Here is a 25,191-nt window from a genome sequence, read left to right as displayed (position 1 = left end):
ATAGAAATAATAGTGGGCCAATATTGATTGATCAATTTTGACATCAACATCAACATCATCATCATAATCATGATGATGTTGATGATGGTGATGATTTTCATTTAGTCATGATCATTATCGTTTGCTTCATTTTTTTTCCAACCATTATCATCATTATATTCTGTGTGTACATTCTGTATTGTACAACACAAACACACAGAATCTACAGAATACAGAATTTACATTTTTTTGACTTGGTTCTGGATTTTTTTTTTCGGGGGGGGGAAAAACAGAATATTTGTGACAAACTTACGACACGCACACAATGTTTTTTATTTACATATTCCATATCTCTTTTATTGTTTTTTTTTGTCTTCTGACTTTTTTTCTGGGCAAACAATGAATGAAACAGGAAAAAATGTTTAAAAATTTTCAAAAAATATTCAATATCAACGACATTACAATATGTTTTTTTTTTCATTCTGCATATTTCATTCATCACTTTCCTATTTTTTTTTCAATCAATCATTTGAAATGATAAATGATTTTTGGATTTTTACGAAGCAAAAAGAAGAAAATTAACAATTCAAATTCAATTCAATTTAAAGTCAAATTCAACAATCAACAATCATTGGTTTTTGTTGTTGTTGTTCAAATGACAGGCCAACATCATCATCATGTCATTATTTTCACATTTTCACATTGCTAGCCAATAGTCGAATTGAATTCCATCAATGATTGTTGTCCACTATAGGTTTTTTTTCCCGCTGCTTTATTTTTCAATTCTTGGTTTCAGTTGACTGATTTGTTTTATTCACTTTTCATTCACTTACTGTATATATGTCACATTGTATAATGTCTTTTTTTATTTGTGGTCAAAAATAACCATAAATAATAACCACAAAACACACTGGTTTTTGGATGATGGAAATAAGAAATTTTTTTTTTCGATTTCCAGATAAGCCACAAAGAATTTCAGGCTCATTTCTTACACTGATTTTTGGTGCATCATGTAAAATCATCACATCATTTTTTTCAAAAAAAAAATAACATTGTATCCATCACTATTGAACTTTCTCTGAAAATTTTTTTTTCATTGATTTTTACATATCGATATTTTTTTCGATTCTTTTGTTGATTTTTCTTGAATAACAAATATGAAAAGAAAAATTCAATGTTTAACCATTTCCTGTCCTCCTACTACTTTTTTTTTCAAATTTAATGATGAAACATTTTTTCTGCAAAAAAAAAAGTTAACCCACCACACATTATGGATGTGAACCAGCAAAAAAAAAAGATAAAGACCCAAATGAATGAATGGTTGGAAAAAATTTTTCAAAAGTAAAACAAGATAAAGAAAATTGCAAAATTTTCAAAAAAAGGAAGAAGAATTTTTTCACTAGAAAAAACACATATACATACACTTTTCACTTTCTTTAAAGAATAATAAGCAAGAGAAAAATGAAAAAATGAAATAATAAAGAGAAGAAGAAGAAGAAGAAGAAAATCTGAACAAAACCAGATGAAGAAAATGAGATTATTTAACATTTTTGGCTCTCTTGGTTGGCTAAATAACTTTATTCACAAAAAAATAGAAGAAAAAGAAAATTCTCTTGAAACCAAACACGGAGAGAGAATGTTATGGTCGAATCAAATGAAACTAAAAATGTGCGGTAACTAAGTTATCATCATCGTCGTCGTCGACGACGATGAACATTTACCGTTTTTTTTTCATTCATTCATTCATTTAATACGAACAAAATGCAATGAGCTGCAGATTTCATTTTCTTCTTTTTCTTCTTCTTTCATTGAAAATTCTTTATTCTGACACACACACACAGATACAGAATATGAATTTTGGCCATTTCTCATCGTTTTTTCGTTTATTTTCACTATAAAATATTATTATTACATTTATACAAAAAAAAAAATGCCCGGTATTTTTTTTCTTTTTTTTTGTTGTTGTTGTTGTTGTTTGGTTGCCTATTTTTCATTTCTATTTCGACTCTGTTGATTCCCATTACCACATGTACATTTTGTGAATCCATCTTGGCAATATTCTTTTCGTTAAGAGATAAAATTGAGATAGAGAAGATTGCAAAATGAATATTTGTGGACTCGAAAATTTTGATTTTAACACTGATGTGGTGGTGGTGGTGGGGGTGGGAGGGAAAGAGGGAATCTATATATATCTTACGGCCGTGACAAGTGAAAAAAAAATATATGAAGTGAAAAATTAATATCAAAAAACGAAGAAGAACGAAGAATAAATCTATCTCTTGCATTTTGTGTTAATACAGAATATTTATTTATTTATTTTTTTTCGTGAAAAATAATAATGTTATCACAAGAAATTTCGTTGTTTTGTTTTTCTACATGAAAAATATGGTTTTCTTTTGATTCTGTAATGGCTCTATGGATTTCTACATAATGTAAAATCATTATGAATTTTCATTTCATTTTTTTTCTCGTGCTTAAATGTTGTTTTTTGTCACTTTTGGAATATTCTCAGAATATTGGCTGTTGTTGTTGTTAATGGTGGTGGTTATTATTTTGGCTATTTTAACCGAAATCGATTAAAATAAACAACAACGGTACTTTGCGAAATGATAATGCCTCGCCCACTATTTCAACACAACAACAAAAAAATAACACTCTTCTTCCTTTTGTGTTTATACGATGAAAGTACATCGAAATTAATTTTTACAAACGCATATATTCGCATGAGAATAAATGAATCAATGTTATGACAGAATTTGACACATCCAGAATCAAACGATAATCATCATCATCGATTGACATTACCCCAACCAAAACAACACTCATAGCCGTCATGAAAAAAAAACAAAAATTCTTTGTTTTCATTCAAAGCTTTAACTTAGGAATTTCTTCAATTCCTCCTCATGCATTCTAAACTGACAGCACAATAACTTGGGGAGAAGGAAAAAAATCCGTCAAATAGAGTGAGTGTTAACAAATGAAATGAAAAGCGATCTCATAAACACTGATGAGTCGATATAGTCGTCGAGAATATTATCATATCATAATATCAGCAACAAAACCAAATTGCACAGAGAAAAGAAAAGATGACATTTTCTCCTGACAATAACAACAACAACAACAACAAAAAATAACATTGTCAACGAGAATAAGCAAATCACATCACTTGTGCAAAAGAAAAAATGAAAACATCATGCATGCGATACCCTTACCGATGATGTGTTGATGTTATCACATCATAAAATGTTCGGCAATCCGAAAAAAAACGATCCGGGTAGATATGAATGATAGATAAATGGAAAGAAAGAGTCAAAATAGAAAACGAATAAGATTATTACACCCGAACAATGAAATGAAATGAAAAAAGAAAAAGAAAAAGAAAAAAGAAAATTGACAAGCTATTTCGCTAGAAATATCTATAGATTATTGATGCATAAATTTTCTTGTTGTTGTTGTTGTTCAGTTCGTTTTTTTTCGGTTGAAAAAAGAAAAATTTCTGGAAATCCAATAGGGAACACACACACACAACGGATATTTATATTTATGGGAAATTTTTCTTCTTTTCATTCATTCATTCATACATAATGCCTAATCTCAAAAGCATATTGTGTCATTATCATCATCACTTTACTTTGCCTTTGATTCTTTTCAATTCAATCAATTTTGGTTGTTGTTGTTGTTGTCGTTGTTGTCAATAAATAAATCTGGGTAAATAATAATGTTTATGCCCGCTGATCATTTCCAAACAATCAAACACACACACACACACTTGATCCATTTGACTTTCATTTTCCCCAAACGGTTCATCATCATTGACAGAACAGATAGGAAAAATGAATAGGAAATGAATGCGGTAAAAGTTTTTTTTTATTTCTAAGAAACCCGGAATATTATTAACGTTTCGCATATGAAAAATATTATCCGAGGAATATCAGAGGAAAATTGACACCGATTTTTGCACTGTAAATTTCGATGGATATGATGATTTGGGTATCCCGGGAGATCCAAAAGGATGAATACAAAAATGATTCGAGGAAAAATTTATCAAAATTGGATGATAGTTACAAATTTTTTAAAGTGACAAACTTAAATCGTTTGTTGCGAAAATATAAATAAATAAATAAAATTTTTTCATCTTTTTTTTTGGTTCAAATAGAAACAAGAAAAAGAAGTTAACGCGTTCGCTACCAGCGACGCATATATGCGTCGTTTATTTGCTGTAGTTCTATGTGTTTTTCGAAATCTCCGGTAGCGAACGCGTTAAGAAAGAAATATTCCCGAAAGTTTGACTGTAAAAAAAAAGTTGCCATAATCCACCCAATGGGTCGATATGGATTCGATTTTTTTGTTCTGCTTAAACCGGACTTTTATCAAACGAAAAAACAAATGAAAACTTTTCAGACAAAAAACAAACAAGATGAACAACTTTTTTGTTTTGTTTTGTTTTGTTGTAGAAAAAAATATAAATTTTATTTGTAAAAAATAAAAAACAACTATTATGACTTTCTCTCTCTCTCTCTCTCTCTCTCTCTCTCTCTCTCTCTCTCTCTCTCTCTCTCTCTCTCTCTCTCTCTCTCTCTCTCTCTCTCTCTCTCTCTTTCTCTCTCTCTCTCTCTCTCTCTCTCTCTCTCTCTCTCTCTCTCTATCTGTAGATGTCATTATTATTATTATTATTATTTTCTAGCTTGACTTGAATGATTGAAATCCTGTCATTTACAAGCGAAAAATAGCTTGGAAAATGAAAAACAAAAAACAATGTTGTTCTTCAATAATAATCTTGAATGATGTTCGGAAGAATTTAATTTTGAAAAACAACAACAAAAAACAAAAATTAATTTTTTGTTCTGATCATCTTTGAGTCTCCAGAAGCGAAGCGAAAAACAAAACTGGCAAAATTCATTTTGGGAAATTTTCTTCCCCCCGGTAGTAGTTTTTCTTGATCAAATTTTTTCAATTTAAAATTGAAAATAAATGTGAATCGAGCGTGTCAATGTTTCTGTTTTTTTGTCATTTCATTCGATTCTATTTCTACCCTTCTATGCTAAGGTCGAATTCATCCTCGCTAGAAATAATAATAAAAAACATTTTTTTTGGTCGTTTTGTAACTGCGAAAAAAATGATAACATCATCTATTTGCTATTTGGAATGTTTTTTTTTCTTCACTCTCTCTCCAAAAATAATAAGGATATCACATTCTATATCATTTTTTTTAGTTGAGAAAACTTCCCCAGAAAGAAAAAATTCATAAAAAAAATATCAAAAATTATTTTTCAATGGAATTTTTTCCTCATTGTCATTTGGCTCTATGTGTATCTTGGTGTGAAAATAGTGCAACAAAAAAAACCCGAAGACAATCATCATCATTTACACAGAATACTGAAAATTACATAGAAAAAAATGTTTGTAAAATGAATTAATTTTGAATTTTTTTTTCATATTCGTTGTTTGATTCTGTCATCCATAATACAAATACAAATACAGGGTGAAAAGAGAGGGAGAGAGAGAGAAATGTGGGTGAATCGTGGAACATAATAATAATAATAATAATAATTCTGTCATCAAATGATGATGATGATGATGAATCGATTTTTCATTTTTTTTATTATTATTTTTGTTTGTTTTGTTCAAAGGAAAAACAAAACAAAAAAAAAAAAAATGTTAATCAAAACAATCAAATTGCGTAAGTGTGAATGTTATGTTTGTTTGTTTGTTTTCCGTAGAGGAAGAGAGAGAGAGAGAGAGAGAGAGAGAGAGAGAGAGAGAGAGAGAGAGAGAGAGAGAGAGAGAGAGAGAGAGAGAGAGAGAGAGAGAGAGAGAGAAGGAAAAGCAAATAAAATTTCTCGAAAAAACATGTAACCAATTGATGTTATGTAATGATAATTATTAGCTTTCAAAACAGAATTTTCTTTCCACTATTTCCACCCACCCAACTACATAAACGAAAACGAATTGAATTGAACAACAACAATAGTGAATTAAATCAAATCTGATTGATCATTATTATCATTATCATCATCATCATCATCATGTTTTTCCTTTTTTTTTGTATTTTTGAGTATGTAAAAGTGAAAATAGTGGTCATCATTTTATGTGTCAAAATAGTTTTGGTAAATTTTTTGAAAGGCTGTGATGATGGTCAAAAAAATGAAATGAAAAATGTATGTTTCAATGGCGAGAAATCTTTCGGGAACAAAAAAAAACATTCTTGTATAGTGTATGTAATAGTTTGGTTTCCAAATCTATTAGTAAGCAATTAAAATAACATTTATCATTTTTTTTTCTTCCCTTTGTTCTATTCTGGTATATATGCCGGGTGTCGATTTGTGTTCACATGGTTTACACACACACACGCAATCATTGTGTGTGTCTGTTGAAATTCCAACCAAACAAACAAAAACTCAAGAGAGACTTGAAAAGACGTCAATTGTTGTTTCACTGTATCATTGTAAAACAAACAACCATAGAAGCATCCTTTTCATTCATTCTTTCTTTTTCTTTTTTGGATTCTGATGGATGAGAAATTGTTGTTTTGAAACATTATCGATCGAACCAAACACATCATCAACACATAAAGATAGAGAGAAAAAAGAAGAGTTTTCTCATCCAATTTATGTGTGTGTGTGGCAGACCAATGTGATTTTTTACCAAAAAACATTTCATTCATTTAGTATGGAATGATATAGACAAAATGAAGAAGAAGAAAACTAAGCTAATCTAACAACAACAACAAAAAAAACATCATTTTCTCGTTCGTATTTCGACGATGGATGTTTTAAAGTGTATAATGTGGCCTGTAGACTGTTTTTCAAAAAAATAAAATAAAAGACGATTATAATTATGGAACCAGTCATGTGATTAATTAATTATGATCATCATCAGCTATTCTGTGTATCGAGAATTTAAAAAAATACTGTAAAATTAAAGTGATGGACGATTCATTAATTTTAATGGATCTGTGAAAAAAAAACTATTTAAAAACAACCAAATGATAACGCTTTAAAAAGTGATGAATTTTTGAATTTCTTTTGAATTTTGAAAAAAAAATTATTTTTTCTAGTTCATTTCAATCAGGTTAGGTTGACTATGATCATGACTTTTAGTTTGGTTTGGTTAACATTGTTCCATTTGGAACACACACATGTGACGAAACGAGATTTAGCTCGTTTCTATTAGAACTTTCGAACTATTTTCCTGTTATTTTTCTTATAGGGGTTTCACACTAGCAGCAATGTGAATGAAATATTTCAAATGCAATATTTCAGTCCATTTCAACCTTATGGGCTGAAATATTTTCGTGTATATATTTCATGAAATATTGCTGTAGTGTGAAACCCCTATTATATAAATGGTTGTATTTCATTATATTTTATTAAGCTGAATGTGATACAACCTGTAATAAACTACATTAATTTGAATTATTATATTCGCTTTTTTACATTTATTACAGAGATTACACGTCAGCATACTGATTTTATGTATGATTTTTGTGATTTTTGATGATTATGATTTTGTGATTTCTATGATTTTGTGATTCTTTGTGATTCTTATGAATTTATGATTTTTTGTGATTTTGAGATTTTTATGAACTCTATGATTTTGTGATTCTTTTAAAGATTTTTGTGATTTTGTGAACCTTTAGAAGATTTTGTTGAATTTGAAACCAGAAACCAGAATTTATTGAGAATATTTGTCAATATGATTGCTGTACCTGACGAGTTGAGAAAGAAATTATTGGCTTGTCGAAGAATTATATCACGTTTGTCGGATTGGAGATGGGATTTTGAACATGCTGAAGCATTACGTGTCGAAATGGATTCTTTGAACGCAGAATTGTTTGATTTGGTTCCTGAAGACGAAGAAATCCCTTGTGAGTTTGGAGAAAAAGTTGAGCATTATAACGTGATGTTGGATCGTTATATTGATCGTTTGAAATCTGGCTCAGTCTCTTCGATTCTGAATTACAATGTGACGTCTTTAGATGGTCTGGCGAAATCAATGATTTGTAGCGAACATATGAATGTGAATATGAATGTATCGAAGGATTCTAATGATGCAGTTCGTGAAGATCTTGTGAACAATTTGGATGATCCTAACAGGACGATTCTTGGTGAACATATGATGAACTTGGTCGATTCTCACGAATCAATGTCAAATGTGAATGCTGTGGATAATTTTGTTGTATCGTTAGCTAATGGTGGTCATGTTAATAATTTGGATGCTAAGAAGAATGAACCGGAACCTGAAACGTCATCTCGGTTTGGCTTACGATTTCCTTCGAGAGAAAATTGTTCGATTGAAATTCGAGAAAAAACCAATGAACTTCAATGTTCGATTTTGGAATTTAAGAACGAATCGAATTTGTCATCGAAGTTTGAGTTTTTTGATGAAGTGAACATTATGAAAGAAGCTAAAGAAATTGTAGATGGTGCTGATCTGGCTTTTGCCAAAAATTGTTCATCGAACTATCCAGACTTTCGTGAATTTATGTTCATGTTTACGATTATGAATACGAATGATGATGATTTTGTTTATGATTTTCTCGAATTAGATCTTATGAAAACTCAAAGTGATCGTTTAGTAATTATTGGAAAGATTTTCGATCCTTACGGTTTTGATCCTGGAAAGCTGAAATTTAAATTATTGTATCGACTGGCGGATAATCTTGATTTGGTCGTTCCGTTTCCGATTATGATTGTCGAACAAGTGATAAATCATTTGAAATTTGTGAATGAATTATCAGATTTGGAAATGTATCGATATTTTTCGGCTAATGGAGAAATTTATGGTGTTTTGTATGTTTTCGTTTCTGCTTTTGGTTATGTCGTTTATGATATTGAACAAATGTATTTTGTTTTTGGCTATTTGTTATATCGTATCCATCCGATTCTTTCTGGTTTATTTACGTTTTGGTCGGATTCTATTATGAATTTTTATCGATTAGATTCTTTGCCTAGTGATCGAGATCGTCAAGTGGCTGTTTTATTGAAGAAATCAATCAAAATCATTTATGTATTGAATTTATCGAAACGCAACGTTGTTGGTTTGATTATTCTTGCCGTGTTATTCTGTGGAAACATTAACGCAAAACGATTCGTCATGGATTTGAAATTTTTTGTTGGTTATGATCTTATTGACGCTTCTGCTTTTGTTTTATCTAAAGTATATTATAATGTATCGATTTTAAGCAAAAAATTTGAATTTGCTGGTCAGGAGGAAGATTATGAAAAATTAGAATCTATTGATCAACTTTTGAATTTTGTGCGTTGTTTATTACCCGAAGGTAATATTTCGTGTCATCGCCGGACTTCGTTTTATCGTATGGCGCATGAAAATGTTTTTTTGGATTTACCGTCGCTTCGAATTTGGTTTACGTCACCTTTAGTATCGATTCGTATTGATTTTGTTTTACCGATGAATTATATGATCGTAAGAAGATTTTGTGGTTTAACTGCTTTTTGTATTGTTTCTCGTATTGTTTATCTAGTCATGGTTCAGTTTTTGTCTGCTTTTGCTGTTTTGAATGTAATGAATCTAATTATTATTGTATTGTGCAGTTTTCTCAAGAAAATATTTTTCGTTATGGAATATGAAATTCGTTTTAATGAAAAATTTTGGCGTTATCAATATCTTTTGTCATTGTGCCTATTTAACGCTCAGAAAATGATTAGTTTTAAAATTGATGACTTGGTTATGGTCCTTTATGTTCTGGTAAATCGATATGAATGGCCGTTTTTTCGAATATTTTCTGAAGATGATAGTACTGATGGATGTGAAAAATTTGAAATCTTTGAAAAAGTAACCGAAATGATACTTCCGATTAGCGAATTTTCGATTTGGAATCGCGCGGGGAGTGTGACGAAACGAGATTTAGCTCGTTTCTATTAGAACTTTCGAACTATTTTCCTGTTATTTTTCTTATATAAATGGTTGTATTTCATTATATTTTATTAAGCTGAATGTGATACAACCTGTAATAAACTACATTAATTTGAATTATTATATTCGCTTTTTTACACACACACATCAAAAATATGATGGATATTTCTTCTTTGTTTGTTTTTGGATGCTGATGTCAGATTTGGATTTCCATTGAAAAAAACAAGGAAAAAACATGTTTCAAACAAACAAACAAACAAAAAAATGGATAGTAATAACCGAAAAAGAACTGAAAAAAAACATGAAAACAAGCAATATTTTTTTTCTATTCCAAAGATTCTTTCCATATAATTCTCCATCTTTTTGTGTGTGTGTGTGTGATATATGACTATGATATCCGTGAAAAAAGGCCAAAAAAAAATATGACTGCCTGCCTGGTTGTGTGTTATCTGGTTGTCTGGTCGACAAAGTTGTTTTTTTCTCGGTTCTTTTTTCTATTCTTTTTACCGTATGGAAGCAAGAATAAATCGTTTTTTTTTGTTTGCGTACGGTGAACTGAATACTGTAATGGATATCCAACAGAATGGATTGAGAAAGAGATAGAGAAAGTGCGAGTGAAACTAAACTAAACTAAACTTGACCGTTATTTTTTTCCCACTCTGAATCGGATGATGAGTTTTGGATGCTAGACGTTGTTACTTTTTTTTGATTAATTAAATAAAAATAGGGTACTTTTCCGTTAGCCGGGCGCATTTTTGTATAAATGTATAAACTTATATATTTTGATATACAGTTATATAAATATGGTATTATGTGCAACACAGGCAAATGAACATTTCGAAGTGTTGTTTCGAACACTTCGAAATGTTAGTGCAAATGAAACATTCAGTTATGGATTTTTCAGTAAAAACATTTGTTTATTTAAAATAAAAGTAGATTTTTATCATTTCGATTAATTTCAATTGGGAATATTAGATTAGGAATCAAAAACTTGCACAACTCAATGATAACTACATACATAAACAAAGGATAGAGCAAATGTACATTCTTTGGTTTTTAATTAATCAAACTTAATTTAGGCAGGTTAGGTTAGGTTAGGCTTTGACAGTTAGGTTTTCCGGGTAGGAAAACCTAACTGCTAATAGAAATATTTGATTTAAAAAAATATCCAATATCAATGCAAAGAGTTTTCATATATGATGATGTCTTCATTTATAATCGTGTGGTGAAACGTTAAATTTTTTTTTCTAGCAATTCGCATGAAAATTTATGAATCAAAATTTATGATTGAATTTAAAAATATTTGATAATCTAATATATGATGAATTTCGTTAGAATTTTTCCTTGATTAAAGATAATGCAGATTAAGAACTCATAAATACATGCAACTATATCCAAAACCCTATCCACTTATTAACTGCAAGTAACAATTTCATAACACCTTATCATACACCACACTTGTACATATCATCACAAAAAAACAATCAAATTCAATAACATTTGCAAACACATCCTTCTTCATCTGTAAATATTTCTAAATAACACTTTCTTTACATTTATTTTATTTGTATTTTCATTTACTTTATTTGTATTTTCAGAAATGGTGCAAACATCCCGTTGGATGAAGCACTTTCTTTCAAATAAAATTATTATTATTCTATCCCATAAGAACTCATAAAAAACCTCATATAGGAACCCAAAACGGTTTTGGTGTTCTTAATCTACAGGTGATCCATTTCAAGTTTAGTTTTGCAAAAAACAGTTAGGTTTTCCTACCCGGAAAACCTAACAGTTATAACCTAACCTAACCTAACCTGCCTAGATTAAGTTTGATTAATTAAAAACCAAACAATGTTCATTTGCTCTATTCTTTGTTTAGAGTCTTTAATCAGGTACTATTATCATGGATGTTTTTTAAAATTTATCATGCAAATATCAAAATGAAAGTATTCTAAATAGCATTCAATCGAACATTCGAATTATTGTTTTGTTTTAAATATCACTGAGAGAAAAGTGTGCACGCCACTCGCTAACACATTTGCATTCACACTTTACACAAACATTTTTTCAATATATATTTTATATATATAAAATATTTATATAATGTATACAAAAATGCGCCCGGCTAACGGAAAAGTACCAAAAATAGTAGTAACTGGGGAAACCCTGAAAGGAAAAACAAAACAAAAAAAATCATTTTGGAAAATCAGTTAGCCAACAACTGCTGACAACACTAACACGGATATGACTGATATGCATATAATAGATTTATTCGTTCGTTTTCTATTACCGTAATACTGATGGGAATTTTCACGGGATAACTAAACTAAACTGACTGACTGACTGACTGGATGTTTTTGTTTTTACATTGAAATCAAACACAAACACTATTACATCCAAAACATTATTGAGTCTATCTAAAAGATGTCCGAATAATGTCTGATGTTTTCTTGCTTTTGTTTTTTATATATTACAAATATGATGATAGATGATAGATTAAAGGCCCATAGGGGCCATCATCATCACATTACATCACATAACACATCGCATTGTTTTTCCTATTGGTCAGATACAATAGATATTATCAATCAAATTTAATGGATTTCTTCTTTTGCACCAAGAGAAAATCTGTATGATACCCTGAATTGATCCAACAAGAACCGTTTGTTTTCAAAGTGTTAAAAAAAATGTTCAAATCGAATGGCAAAAAGCAAACATTTTTTTAGATTAAAAAAACTGAATTTTCTTTCCCTACCTTTACCCGTGATAGAATATGAACGACGTACAACAACATTTGGAACAAATAATCCAAATGGACCAAATGGTATTATTAATCAAGCTACTAGTATTATTGGTGGTGGCGGTGGTGGTGGTGGTAAAAACCATCGTATGCGATATTATAAAAGTAAAGTTTTCTAAATTTTTTTCTCTGGAAAATAATCAATTTTGACAACAGAAAACCGGAATAGAAATCTGAGAATGATGATAATGATATTTGATTTTTTGATTTTGTTTGTAAATTTCGTAATTTTATAATAACTAATTAACCTTATTTTCGTTTCATTTTACATTGAAAAAATACACACACACACACACATCACTTCGAATATATGAAGAATATCAACCATATAATGCATTAATTGGTGAAACAATATCATTACCATGTAATATAACACCACCAACAAGTGATGATGATGTATCATTAATATTATGGTATCGTGATGATCAATCAACACCAATATATACGGTTGATGCACGCGGTATTGGTAATAGTTTAAAAACGGCTAAACATTTTTTCGATCAAACAATATTAGGTGTTGATGGTATTGATAATAATAATGATAATGATAATGATGATCGTGTAACATTCAATATAACATATCCAATTTCATATCTACAATTTAAACAAACAATTGCACATGATACAGCTGAATATCGTTGTCGTGTTGATTTTCGTCGTGATCGTACTATTAATCGAGTGATGAAATTAAATGTGATTGGTAAGTTATATTGAATCAAATGAAATGAAATTTAACACTTTAACACTTCACAACTTATTATTATTTTCTGTTTCTACTACTAATTATTAATTTCAAATTCAATGATTATCAACAAAATTAAAATAAACAAAAGTACCAGCCAATAAATTATTAATATATGATCAAAATAATAATAATATTAATGATATTGCCGGTCCATTTAATGAAGATGATTCGTTAAATTTAACTTGTTTATCTGAAGGTGGTTATCCAAAACCAAAAATTCGTTGGTGGAAAGGTGATCAAATGATTGGTGATTATAATATTGTTGTTAATGATGATAAAGAAACAACAACATTAAAATCATCATCATCAACAACAATGTTTATAGTAAAAAATGTGATAACATTTAAAAAGATGTTACGTGAACATCTTATGATGCCTCTAACATGTGAATCAATAAATACAAATCTTACAGTGCCTGTTACTAAAACAATATTAATCGATTTAAATTGTAAGTTTTTTTCTGTTGTTTGAATTTAAAACCTGAAAATGAAAATCTATCTTTTTTTTACTTTCAATCAAAAATTGTCATCAAAAAATCCAAAATTAGTAAAACCAATCGAAGTAAAAATAGTACGACCATTACATAATATGACTGTTGGCCAACGAATAGAATTAATTTGTCAATCAAGTGGATCAAGACCACCGGCAAAAATTGAATGGTATAAAGATGGAAAATTGCTGGAACATTTTAGTGAAACAACATCAGATGATGGTTCCGTTACAACTAATTATATGGCATTCATACCAACAATCGATGATAATGGTCGACAATTAAGTTGTGTGGCTAAAAATCCACAATTCAAACAATTCAAATTAGAAGATCGAATTGAATTGAATATACAATGTATGTAAATTAACTACTTTTCCATAATCAATTTTCATTAATTAATCAATTCATTTTTGTTTCTTTTCTCTTCAAATCCACCGGAATCCGTAAAAAAAAGATGCACCAATCCTATCATTATTGTTGGGAGCAAATGCTAAACAACAGGAAATTGTTGAACATAGTAGTGTCTATTTTGATTGTAATATTCAAGTAAGTAAAAATAGTCACCATAATAATCATCTTGAGATTGAATTGATCAATCAACCTTGTTTCGGTGATTTTTCAACGATAATTCAATTATATTATCGATATTTATTCGATGAAAAAAAAAATTGATCAGTATATAATTGGATTGAATCAATCAGATAGAAAAAAAAATAATAATCGGATTTTGTTGTTGTTGTTGACCATCGCATAAGAGACAATCACATTGATTGACTCTATGCGTTGTTGTTGTTGTCAATAACTAAATTTAAAGTTTTTCTTTTTCATTTTGACTGACATTAATTATAGAAAATGTATGGTTTTCTCCTTTTGGTTTTAATTAGATTTTTTTTTGTTCAAAAGCCAAAAATCAAATTAAATAATGATATTATTTTTGGTTTTATTTGAAGTTAATGAATTTGTTCAGAAATCAGAAAGAAATCATCATTATCATTATTTTCATTTTTGTCAAATTAATCTTAAATCAACTTGAAAATTTATGCTTGAAAAAAAGTGAATCAAATATCAAATGAAAACCATTATAATGATGAAAGTTGTCATTAAGAATTTCTTCTTAGTATCTTTGATTTTCTTGGATTTCTTCAACCGCACTCACTAGCACGTTTCCGCAATATGATGAGTTGTTTATTTCCTGTTTTTCTTTTCTGTCATTTCAACTTTGATAATGATGATGATATTTACTAAATCAAACAAACAAACAGAGAGAGAGAACTAGCCAGCTGTTTGTTTCGGATTCACTTTGAAGAATTTCTTAAATTAAGTAATAATCAACATCATTATAATCAATCGATATAGTTTACATCCATTACATCTTTATCTTACTTTCGCACATCGACATTATCATTATAGAATTGAACGAAGAAGCAAAAAAAAATTATTATTTTTCTTTTTGGATGACAGTTTTTGTGTGTGAAACAAACGAATGAAGAAACAAACGACTAACGAACGAAGAACAAAGTCAATAGAGTGGAATTTTTAATGAGAAAAAAATATTGGAATTGAAAAAACAGAAAACAAACAAACAAAACGAAACGAAAAAACAAACAAAAAACCGAATGTTCTCAACTCTCTTGGATATTAATATTTTCTTCTTCTTCAAAAAAAAATGTCCAATGATATTAGCAATGTGAAAATGAAAAACAAAAAATTGATTTTGCACTACTAAAGTCGTTAGCCAAATTATCTTGTTTAGTTGTTGTTAATGTTGTTAATGTTTGTTAATGGCCATTTTTTTCAATCATCAATGATGATCGAAAGGGATGATGATATTGTCATTGGAATGAACAAACGAATCAAGAATCAAGAATGCTTAAGAATTCTTTGGAATTCAATGGAATTCTCGTTTTTGTTTTTGTTTTTTTTACTCCACTAATAATAATAAAAGTTGGCCGATATGAAATTCTTTACGTTTTCACATCACCATTACACGGAATCAGAACCAAAATTCAATTAGAAAAATCGATTGTCCAGTTGTTGTTTTGGTTGTTATCATTTTGTTAACCCTGAAGCTATTTTTCGAATATAGAAAAATGTTTGTGAAAACAAATCGTAATCTTTTTTCCTTGTTGTTGTTGTTGTTGATAAGAAGCAAGGAAGAGCATGTTCTGGATCACGAGATGCTTAATAATAAATCACACAGTTAATTATAGTTTTGATTAGTTGAAAACAGCAACATTATGAAGCAATCAGCGATCATTTTATGACATCTTTGCCTCTTGAGATCATTTTGTTGTTGTTGATAAATTTCATTGATTTGATTGGAAATTTTAATGATTTTTTTTCTGACATTTTACAAAAAAAAAAAATGAAAAATAGGCAAATCCATCGGTAGAAGAATTTGGTTGGCTTTTCAATGGAATCGAATTGAATCAAACGTTGAATAATGTTGATGATAATCGAAAATTGAATGAAAGTCGACAAGCAATCAATAAACATCAACAACATTATCATAACAGCGATGATGATGATCGAAACGATAATTTTGACGATGATAATCAAATTGATTCGGACAATGATAATGTTGTCGACAACAACAACAACGATAATAACGATAATGGAATCGAAATACGAAATAATTCAATAATAATCAATAATGTTAATCATAAACATATTGGTGGTTATCAATGTTGGTCTCGTAATCGTTTGGGTAAAAGTTTTAGTGAAATTGTACAGCTTAATGTTAAATGTAAGTTAAATGAAGGAATGTGGAATGTTTTTTCTGGACAAAATTATTGAATTACAATGTTTTTTTTTCGTTGTTTTGTTTGGTCATTTATCACTCACTTTTTGCAATCTTTGAAATAATTTTCTGTTTTTCTGTTTCAAATGAAATTTAATTTGTTGCATTTTTATTTTCGTTTTTGAAAAACAAACAAAATGAATGAAAAACATCATCCAAAAAAGATTCACCAATTTGTTCAACGGATAAAACAATGACATTTGAATTGGAATTATTTGAACAATTGTCCATTGAATGTACTGTACATTCAGATCCAAAAGATGTTATGTTTTTCTGGGAATTTAATTCATCATCCACATCCACATCATCATCCGCATCGCCTACAGCAGCTGATATGTCGATCATTGTTGAACATTCAAACAACAACAACATGAACAACAATGATAACAATGTTTTAGATTCTTCTTTTACATCCGAAAATCAACAACAACAAAAACATCCATTAATGAATATTGAAAATTTTGAAATACCATATTATCGTAGTGTTATACATTTTCGTCCTAGTTCAATTGAACATTTTGGTACATTATATTGTTTTGCACAAAATCGTATTGGTCGTCAACATCGACCATGTATATATCATATTCATAAATCAGGTTCGTAAATCATAGCGAAAAAACTACAACAACAACAATGTTAACTTTACTTAAACAAACAAACATTGAAAACTTGTCCAAACAACTAATATTTGTTTTTGTTTGTGTATAGAAACACCAATGGCGCCAAAAAATTGTTCATTACATAATATAACATCAACATCATTAACTGTACAATGTCCATTGACGATAACATCATCATCTTCATCTTCATTGAATAACAGTGGCGTTTATTTGAAAAAACATTATTCAAAAATAAATGATTATAATGATGATGATGAGCATCATCTATCGGCAAAAAATAGCAACTATTATTATAATTATAATTATAATTATATTTTATTAATTTATAATGGTTTAAATCATAAATTAATTAGAAATTTAACACAAACACCAACATCTTCTTCTTCGTCATCAGCAATGATTCGATTTGATGTAAATAATTTATCGGTTGATGATATGGATAATCTGAATATATTTATCTATGCTGTTAATCAAATGGGTGGACAAAGTGAAAGAATTCTTGTACCGGCTACGAATCTGGTTGGTCAGCCAAAAAAATTGGGTAAGAATTTTCAAAATTTGAAAAAAAATCCAATCTTTCTTTCTTTGGTTTCCTGGTCACTATAGAACACATTGAACAATTTCGTTTAAATAATATTCGTCCATTTCTTTTACTAATATTCATCGTTGGTTGTTTGATAACATCGATCGGTATTTTTATTATTATGTTTTCAATACGTCTAAAACGTCGACGACAACGTTTACGACAACAAACTAAAACAGCTAAAACAACAGCAACGAAAAAATATTCTAAAAGTAAATATTTGCTGAAAGCAAAACCAAAAAACATTTTTTAAAATTCATAGAGATAATTTATTACTTTTGGATGTAATTTATGGACAAAAAAAAATTCTTTTTTCTTAGATTCTAAAAACACTAACAACAACAACAACAAAAATCATTTTGAAAATAACCATAATAACCAGAATAATGAAAAACAAATGACATCAACAACAACAACAACAACAACAACAACTAGAAATAACGACAACAACAACAACGATGAAACAATACGAATAGGAAATGTTTTTGACATTGGTGACCAACAACAACAATATCAAGATGTTTTGGCAATAAATTCAACGAATCAAATGAATGTTGTTGTTGTTAATAGTGGTGGTTATGATGATAGTACAGTTCAAACAACTGATGCTATTATTATTATGGCACCATCAACAACAACAACAACAACAACAACAATGACAACAACAACAACAACAATCACCGATAATAATAATAAAAAAACTACATTACAGAATAATAATAATGATGATGATGGTGATAAGATTGCCAATTCATTATTATTGTTACAAAAAGTATCAAATTCTAACAACAACAACAACATAGATTCTTCCGGTAATTCTGTTCAACAACAACAACATTTTAATTCGGAAACAATGTATGTTTCTTTTCTTTTTTGTTTCCCTCTTCATTATCATCGTTTTCGCATTCTAAACTTTTTTTCCATTTGCAATTCTCATTTTTTTCTTTGGATTTTTTTTCTTACAAACAGAAGATGCAGTTCAAGATCAAATTCATTAAATAGACCAACAGCAATGTCAACAACAACTGCAAATTTGAATGGAAATTTAATGAAATTTAAAACAATCAACGGTGATAATCATGATGGTGATAATCACGTTAGTTGCAGTGGACAATTGTTATCAACATTTTCAACAACATCAACTAATAAACATTGTCAAATAGTTCAAATGGCCAAAACATTTCATAATAACGGTAATGATAATGACAATCAAAGTATTTTGGATAAAAATATCGTACATTATCCACCACCACCACCACCACATCATCATCATCATCATCATTTAATACATTGTAAGTACATCGATTTGACTTTTCTTTCCATTCATTCATAATTTTCGGTGTTAATAATAAAAATGATGGAAAATAAATATTTTAAAAAACAACAAAAAACCGAAACACAAACGCCCGTAAAACAAACAAATACGTTTTTTTCTTCTTCTTCTGCTAAATGTAATTCCACTAAAAAAAATGAACAGAAAATATAACCGTAGTAATCATATATAATTTACCATTTATGTGTGTATATGGTCATCATCATTTACAAAAAAAAACATTGTTCAATCGTATCAATCATTTTGTGTTTTGTTTCAAGTAATCATTCGAAATGTATTTTCCAAGGTTATTGTTGTTGTTCTGTTGTGTTGTTTTCTTTGGTTCTTTATTCACAGAATGGCAAGAATTTGTTTCCACCACTATCTGGTAATGTCATTCACTGGCCTTTCAACAAACGAAGGAAAAATTTTCACCGTACATGAGGAAGATGAGAGAAAAAATTCATAAATGTTTTATTTGGTCAGTTTTGATATACCGATTTTCGATTTCAAATATCAACGATACAGGGTGTTGTTATTCTTGTTGAAAATCAAACCTAAACAAACAAATACAAACAACCAACGAAGAAATCTTATATATTTTTTTCCCCGGGTAATAAACAAGAACCAAACACACACACACACACATTAACATATGCAAAACATTTGTTCCGAACATATACCGATAACCGAATAAAATCGGGTCACCCAAACAATTACAATAATTTGGGAAACTGGCTGGAGAAGAACAAAAATCAAGATTCCTCTGATGATGATGCGTATCCCCTTTAGTGTTGTTTGTCTTCCCCCAATGTTATTTATTTATTTCAACAAAAAAAAATATTTCGATTTCCAAAACCAAAGAAAAAAAATGAACCATAAACGATAAGTGAGAGTGAGAGAGAGGCGAAAGAAAAAAGCAAAAATCAATAATTTATAATGCCATTCACAGAGATGAAATGTTAAATTGGTAAACAGAAAAAAAATCCAAAAAAAATCTAAATCTAAAAATAAAAGGAAAGGAAATGGATTCCATATCCATTTAGCCAGCCAATTCAAGTTTTTCTAGGTTTCAAGCATTTGGATTCTTGTTTTGCTGTTTTGTTTTTGTTATTTTTTCCAATCCGAATTAAACAAATCAAATCAAACCAGAATCGAATAGCATTTCAAAAAAATTATTCCAATTTTTGGGTAAACAGCAAGGCAAATTGTCAATTTGGAAATATTTGTCTCCTTTCTTTTTTCAACCAAAACAAAACAAAACAAACGAAGAGATTCGAGCAAATGACAATGATACTTTGGTTTTATTGATTTTTTGGAAACAAAAAAACAAAACCAAAAACAAAAAAAAAAAGACAAAACCAGAATAATCAAGCAAACAACAACAACAATGAGGAGAGAAAATGAGAAAAACAAAATACGTTTTTGATTGAATTTTAAATTTTCAAACAACAAAAATTGTTGTTGCCATCAAACAATCATCATCATCATCATTAGAATATTGAATTTTTTTTCTTGGTTTTGGAAATCTCATTAACAGCAATCGATTTTTTCGTTTGTTTTGTTTGTAAATTACATAATCAAAGCCACAAAAATCAATTTGATAATAATGTTTGTTTGTTTGTGTTTGTTTGTTTGTTTTTTCATTCATTTGTTTCATTCATTTTAGGTACAAATCATAATGATAAAATGATTGAAGGAATCAACCAAGATGATGAAATGAAATTATTACCACATCCTCATCATTCTTTTCATACAAATCATTCTTCGGATTACCACCATCATCAAAATCATCATCAAATAAACATAACAACATTACCAAGATTAAAAACATCGAAAACATTAATAAATTGCTCTTGTTGTTGTGGTGGTTGTGGTTGTTGTGGTTGTCATCATCATCAAAATGAACATCCAAATCATCATCATGGATCATATTCAGAATTAACAACACAACAATCGATTGTATCGAAACCATCACCATCGATTATCAATAATAATAATCATCAAAATCAAATCGATTATTTATTACATCATCCACAACAACAACAACAGCAACAACAATATAATCCTGGTTTATGTACAGAATTATTACCGATGACCATAATGAATTCATCATTACCAAATAATGATAATAAACAATATTCACATGTACAAATCTGTCCATCACCACCATCACAATTATCATCATCATCACCATTATCAACCATAACACAGATTGATGATTATCATCATCATAATCATCATCAACAGCATTTGGTTCCTGAAGAGCTTACCGTTTATATAACCGAAGATAATCCAACGATGAATCCAATGATAATCGATGGTAATCATCATCATCATCCGCTACAACTTCATCAAGATGAACAGAATTTTCTTGCTATAAACAATTTAACCGATCAACAACAACAACAACCAGAATTACATAATGTAAGTATTAAGGGTAATTTTAATGATAACCAAAGATTTTTTTTTTTCAAAGATGACATCTTTTTATTCACAAGAAAAACAGAAAATGGGAAAATGATATTATGTTGAAGGAATGGAAAAACAAATAAACAAGACTTTCTTGACGGTTTGATTAATTAACCTTTTGTTGGTTGTTAGGTTTTTTTTCTCTCAATCCAATGTCATTGAGAGAATGTTTGGTTGTTGTTGAAATGAGAAACAAAAAAATCATTAATTTAGATGTTAAAAAAACTAAGGAATATCATTGTGTGTTAAAGAAGAAATTGTTGAATTAGCATCTTTTGTTCAAGATTTATTTGTTTGTTTGTTTTGGTTAGTTAATACTGTCAGAGATCAGATCTGCTTGTTTGCAAACCGAATAAAAACGAGAAATATCCATCTTCAAAAAACACAAAAAAACAAAACAACCAACCGAATGACCTGAATTTGTTAGACAAAAAACAAAACAAAGCAGAAATCTTTGTACAACATTAGTTTCTTTTCTCTTTTCTCTCTCTCGCAATTCTTCTGGATCAATTAATAATGACTACTGCTAAAATCGTTTTTTGTTGTTGTTTTCTTTAACCCTCTCCTTCTCTCTTTTTCTTTTTCTTTTTCTGTTTCTTTCTGATAAAGAATTCATTTATCTTAACATCATCATCTCAATCATCAGCAGCATCATCATCAACGAATGATCAATCGGTAGTGATAACATCAGCAGATTTGGTACCAAAAATAGCAACAACAACAGCGACACCTGTTATGAAAAATTCTCAATTACATAATAATACAATGATGTTAACAACAACACCAATACGACAAGTATCAAATTTCCGAACAACATCTATGAATGGGATGTTGATATCGGATCAATCAATGATAATGGCCACCAACACCACTGCAACAACAACAACAACAGCTATAACATCATCACCATCATCATCAATACAATTACAACCAAAATCGGCAATTAAAGTACGATTTGTTGAATGATTCGAGAAATTGTTTTCGGAAATTGTCAAAAAATAATGTTAAATTTTTTCTTTTTTTTTTTAAACAATAATAAAAAACTGTATAAATATTATGTAATAGGATTGTTATTATTATAATGATAATAATAAAAAAGAAATGTTTAAATCAATTGCTAATTTATAAAATGGTTAAATGTTACATCATTACTTTGGTGAGAGGGGAAGGAAACATTGTCATGATCATGATGATCATCATGATAATAAAATGACAATTTTGATTCGTCTGGCTGGAAATTTTCTTGGGAATTTTGTAGTTCAACAAAAAGAAAAAGAAAGTTTCTTTCTGTTGTTGATGATAATGATGAAAATCAAGTCATTCATTCGAAATAATAATGGAAAGTGATGAACGAAATAATCGATTCTTATTATCATCATCATCATCATCATTAGATCCATTTAAATTTAAATTTAAATAATGTGAATTTTGATTGATCCAAGTGAATTTTGAATTTATCATTTGAATTTTTATTTTGACTGTAGCGAAAATAATCGTCCATCGCTTAACGAAACGGAAACACTTTTTTTGATAATGATGATGGCTATAATGTGGAAAAATAGAGCTTTTTCTACTGCTTCTGCCGCTGCTGCTGATAATCGACTGTGGGGAGAGAAAAAAATTAAGCTTCAACCTCCCCCCGTCAAACGCTTGAATTTTAAATGGCCATCAAAATATTTAAAAAACTGAATTTTGGACTGGATAAAAAATCGATTCAAGAGGAAAAAATTTAGTTTTTTTTCCAAAAAAACAAAAAAACAAAAAATGAAACTTTTTCAAAAAAAAAATTATTGTTATTCGGAATTAGTGAAAAAAAAAAAACGAAAAGTGGTCACATCATTTGAAACAAAAAAAAAGTTATAACCAACCAAACAAATACCAGAACCGAAGGCGATATGAAAAAAATAGCAATTGGTAAATTCCTGCTTGCAGAATAATTCCTGATGGTAATATAGTGATTATTTCGGTGATTTTCAGTTATTTTTATTATTTTGACATTTCAAAAATCCAAATGCTTTTAGGCTTTCATTTTTTTTAAATTATAAAAAAAAATCCAAATTAGTTCATTATGATGACACTAGATTACGCTACATACATCAGATTTATAAATGAATGGAAAAATTCTGTAGGGTTAACTCTGATCCAATTCAAGTTTTTTTTTTTGGAGGATCAATTCTTGAAATTCTTTTTTTGTTCTTTTTCATTCCCAGATGTTTCCAGATAACTTTTATTTTACAAAAAGAAAGTAAGAATAAATCCATAACAACAACAACAATTGTATTCAACAACAACAAAAAGGTGTAAATAGCTTTTTCGATAGTACAGTGATTGATATGTATCGATTGTTTTGCGTTTTCGATTGTGTCAACAAAAGTTATTAAGACAAGAAATAAAATGAAAAGAAATTTTTTCAGAAAGTCGAAAATTTGTATTGTTTGTTTGTTAATTTTTCTTCTTTCTTTCACTTATTTTTGAATGAATCGATATCAAAAGATAAGAAGATTATGTGTGTGTGTGTGAAGAAAATAATTGATAATCATCATCATCATCATCATTTTTGGGCGCTCAATCTGGTAATTCAGTTCAATTTGACTTTTTTTTTTTGGTGCATTCTTTTGACAATTTTTATTCTTTCATTGAAAGTCAATGAATGAATGAATGAAAACTTTGATGCCTTTCATTCCATTTCATTCATTCCATTCACACATTTTAGATATACATTATTATTATCGTGATGATAGACAAATAAATAAAGAATTTTTTTTTCTTAAATTCTGGATTCTTCTGTGATTTTGGATTCTGAAGTTTTATTTTCCAAGAAAATAATAATTCTTTTGTTGTTGTTGTTGTTGTTTGATATTTTTTTTTTGTTTCATTGTTGTTGTCGTTTTTTTGATTATCTTTTGGCCATTTCTTCAGAAATCAACAACAACAAAAAATTTTACCTTGTTAGTTAGTTCAGTAAAATGTTCAGAATTTTAGTTTGTTGTTCACAATGATGATGATGACAAGTATTGATGAAAATGAAAAATATTTTTTTTTCTACCATGAAATCCCATCACCTAATGATACAAACGAATTTGAAGTGAAATGGAAAAAAAAATCAAGGGAAAGACAGATCCAAAGATTGATCGATCGATGACCTGAATCCAGGGATTCTTGTTCATTTTCCAGGGAAAAAAAGAGTTAAATTAATGAAAGAAAAATATGGATTTTAAAATAAAATTTTTTTATTTTATTTCATTTCTTCGACATTTCACCATTATCATCAAAATTGAAACAATCAAAACAGACAAACAAACAAACAAACAATACACAATCATCAACATGATAAACATCAAAATATTATTAGTTTCATCAAAATAAAGCTAGAATACAAAAAAACAAAAATAAACATTCCCGAGAAAAAATATTTCCCGGAAACTTTTTTTTTTTGGGCTATTTCAACATCCAAATAACCTCGACATCAGTCATCATCATCATTTCATTGATTTTTTTGTTTGTTTGTTTCTCA

At 28.9% G+C, this 25,191-nt stretch overlaps 1 protein-coding gene across 2 annotated transcripts in view; it reads left to right on the top strand.

The window, feature by feature from the left end:
* LOC113788564 (uncharacterized) overlaps positions 1-22,798 on the top strand; it is a 35,331-nt gene extending 12,533 nt beyond the window's left edge. Inside the window, exons 2-14 of one of the 2 annotated variants that reach the window (XM_075819730.1) lie at positions 12,626-12,760; positions 12,972-13,355; positions 13,489-13,848; positions 13,948-14,244; positions 14,345-14,436; positions 16,267-16,636; positions 16,855-17,286; positions 17,399-17,851; positions 17,917-18,105; positions 18,214-18,748; positions 18,863-19,185; positions 20,875-21,632; positions 22,287-22,798. In XM_075819730.1, coding sequence (XP_075675845.1) covers positions 12,626-12,760; positions 12,972-13,355; positions 13,489-13,848; positions 13,948-14,244; positions 14,345-14,436; positions 16,267-16,636; positions 16,855-17,286; positions 17,399-17,851; positions 17,917-18,105; positions 18,214-18,748; positions 18,863-19,185; positions 20,875-21,632; positions 22,287-22,643 — 4,685 coding nt within the window. In that variant the 3' untranslated portion in view covers positions 22,644-22,798. The remainder of the gene's footprint in view (positions 1-12,625; positions 12,761-12,971; positions 13,356-13,488; positions 13,849-13,947; positions 14,245-14,344; positions 14,437-16,266; positions 16,637-16,854; positions 17,287-17,398; positions 17,852-17,916; positions 18,106-18,213; positions 18,749-18,862; positions 19,186-20,874; positions 21,633-22,286) is intronic. The other variant, XM_075819731.1, reaches the window with a different exon arrangement.
* Positions 22,799-25,191: the final 2,393 nt, after the last annotated feature.

Source organism: Dermatophagoides pteronyssinus, unplaced genomic scaffold, assembly GCF_027571235.1.
Source record: "Dermatophagoides pteronyssinus isolate colony J.1.1.1.1 unplaced genomic scaffold, Derpt_VIB-CSIC_2022.12 sq0004, whole genome shotgun sequence".
Lineage (NCBI taxonomy): Eukaryota > Metazoa > Arthropoda > Arachnida > Sarcoptiformes > Pyroglyphidae > Dermatophagoides > Dermatophagoides pteronyssinus.
This window is presented reverse-complemented; position numbering and strand designations above follow the sequence as displayed.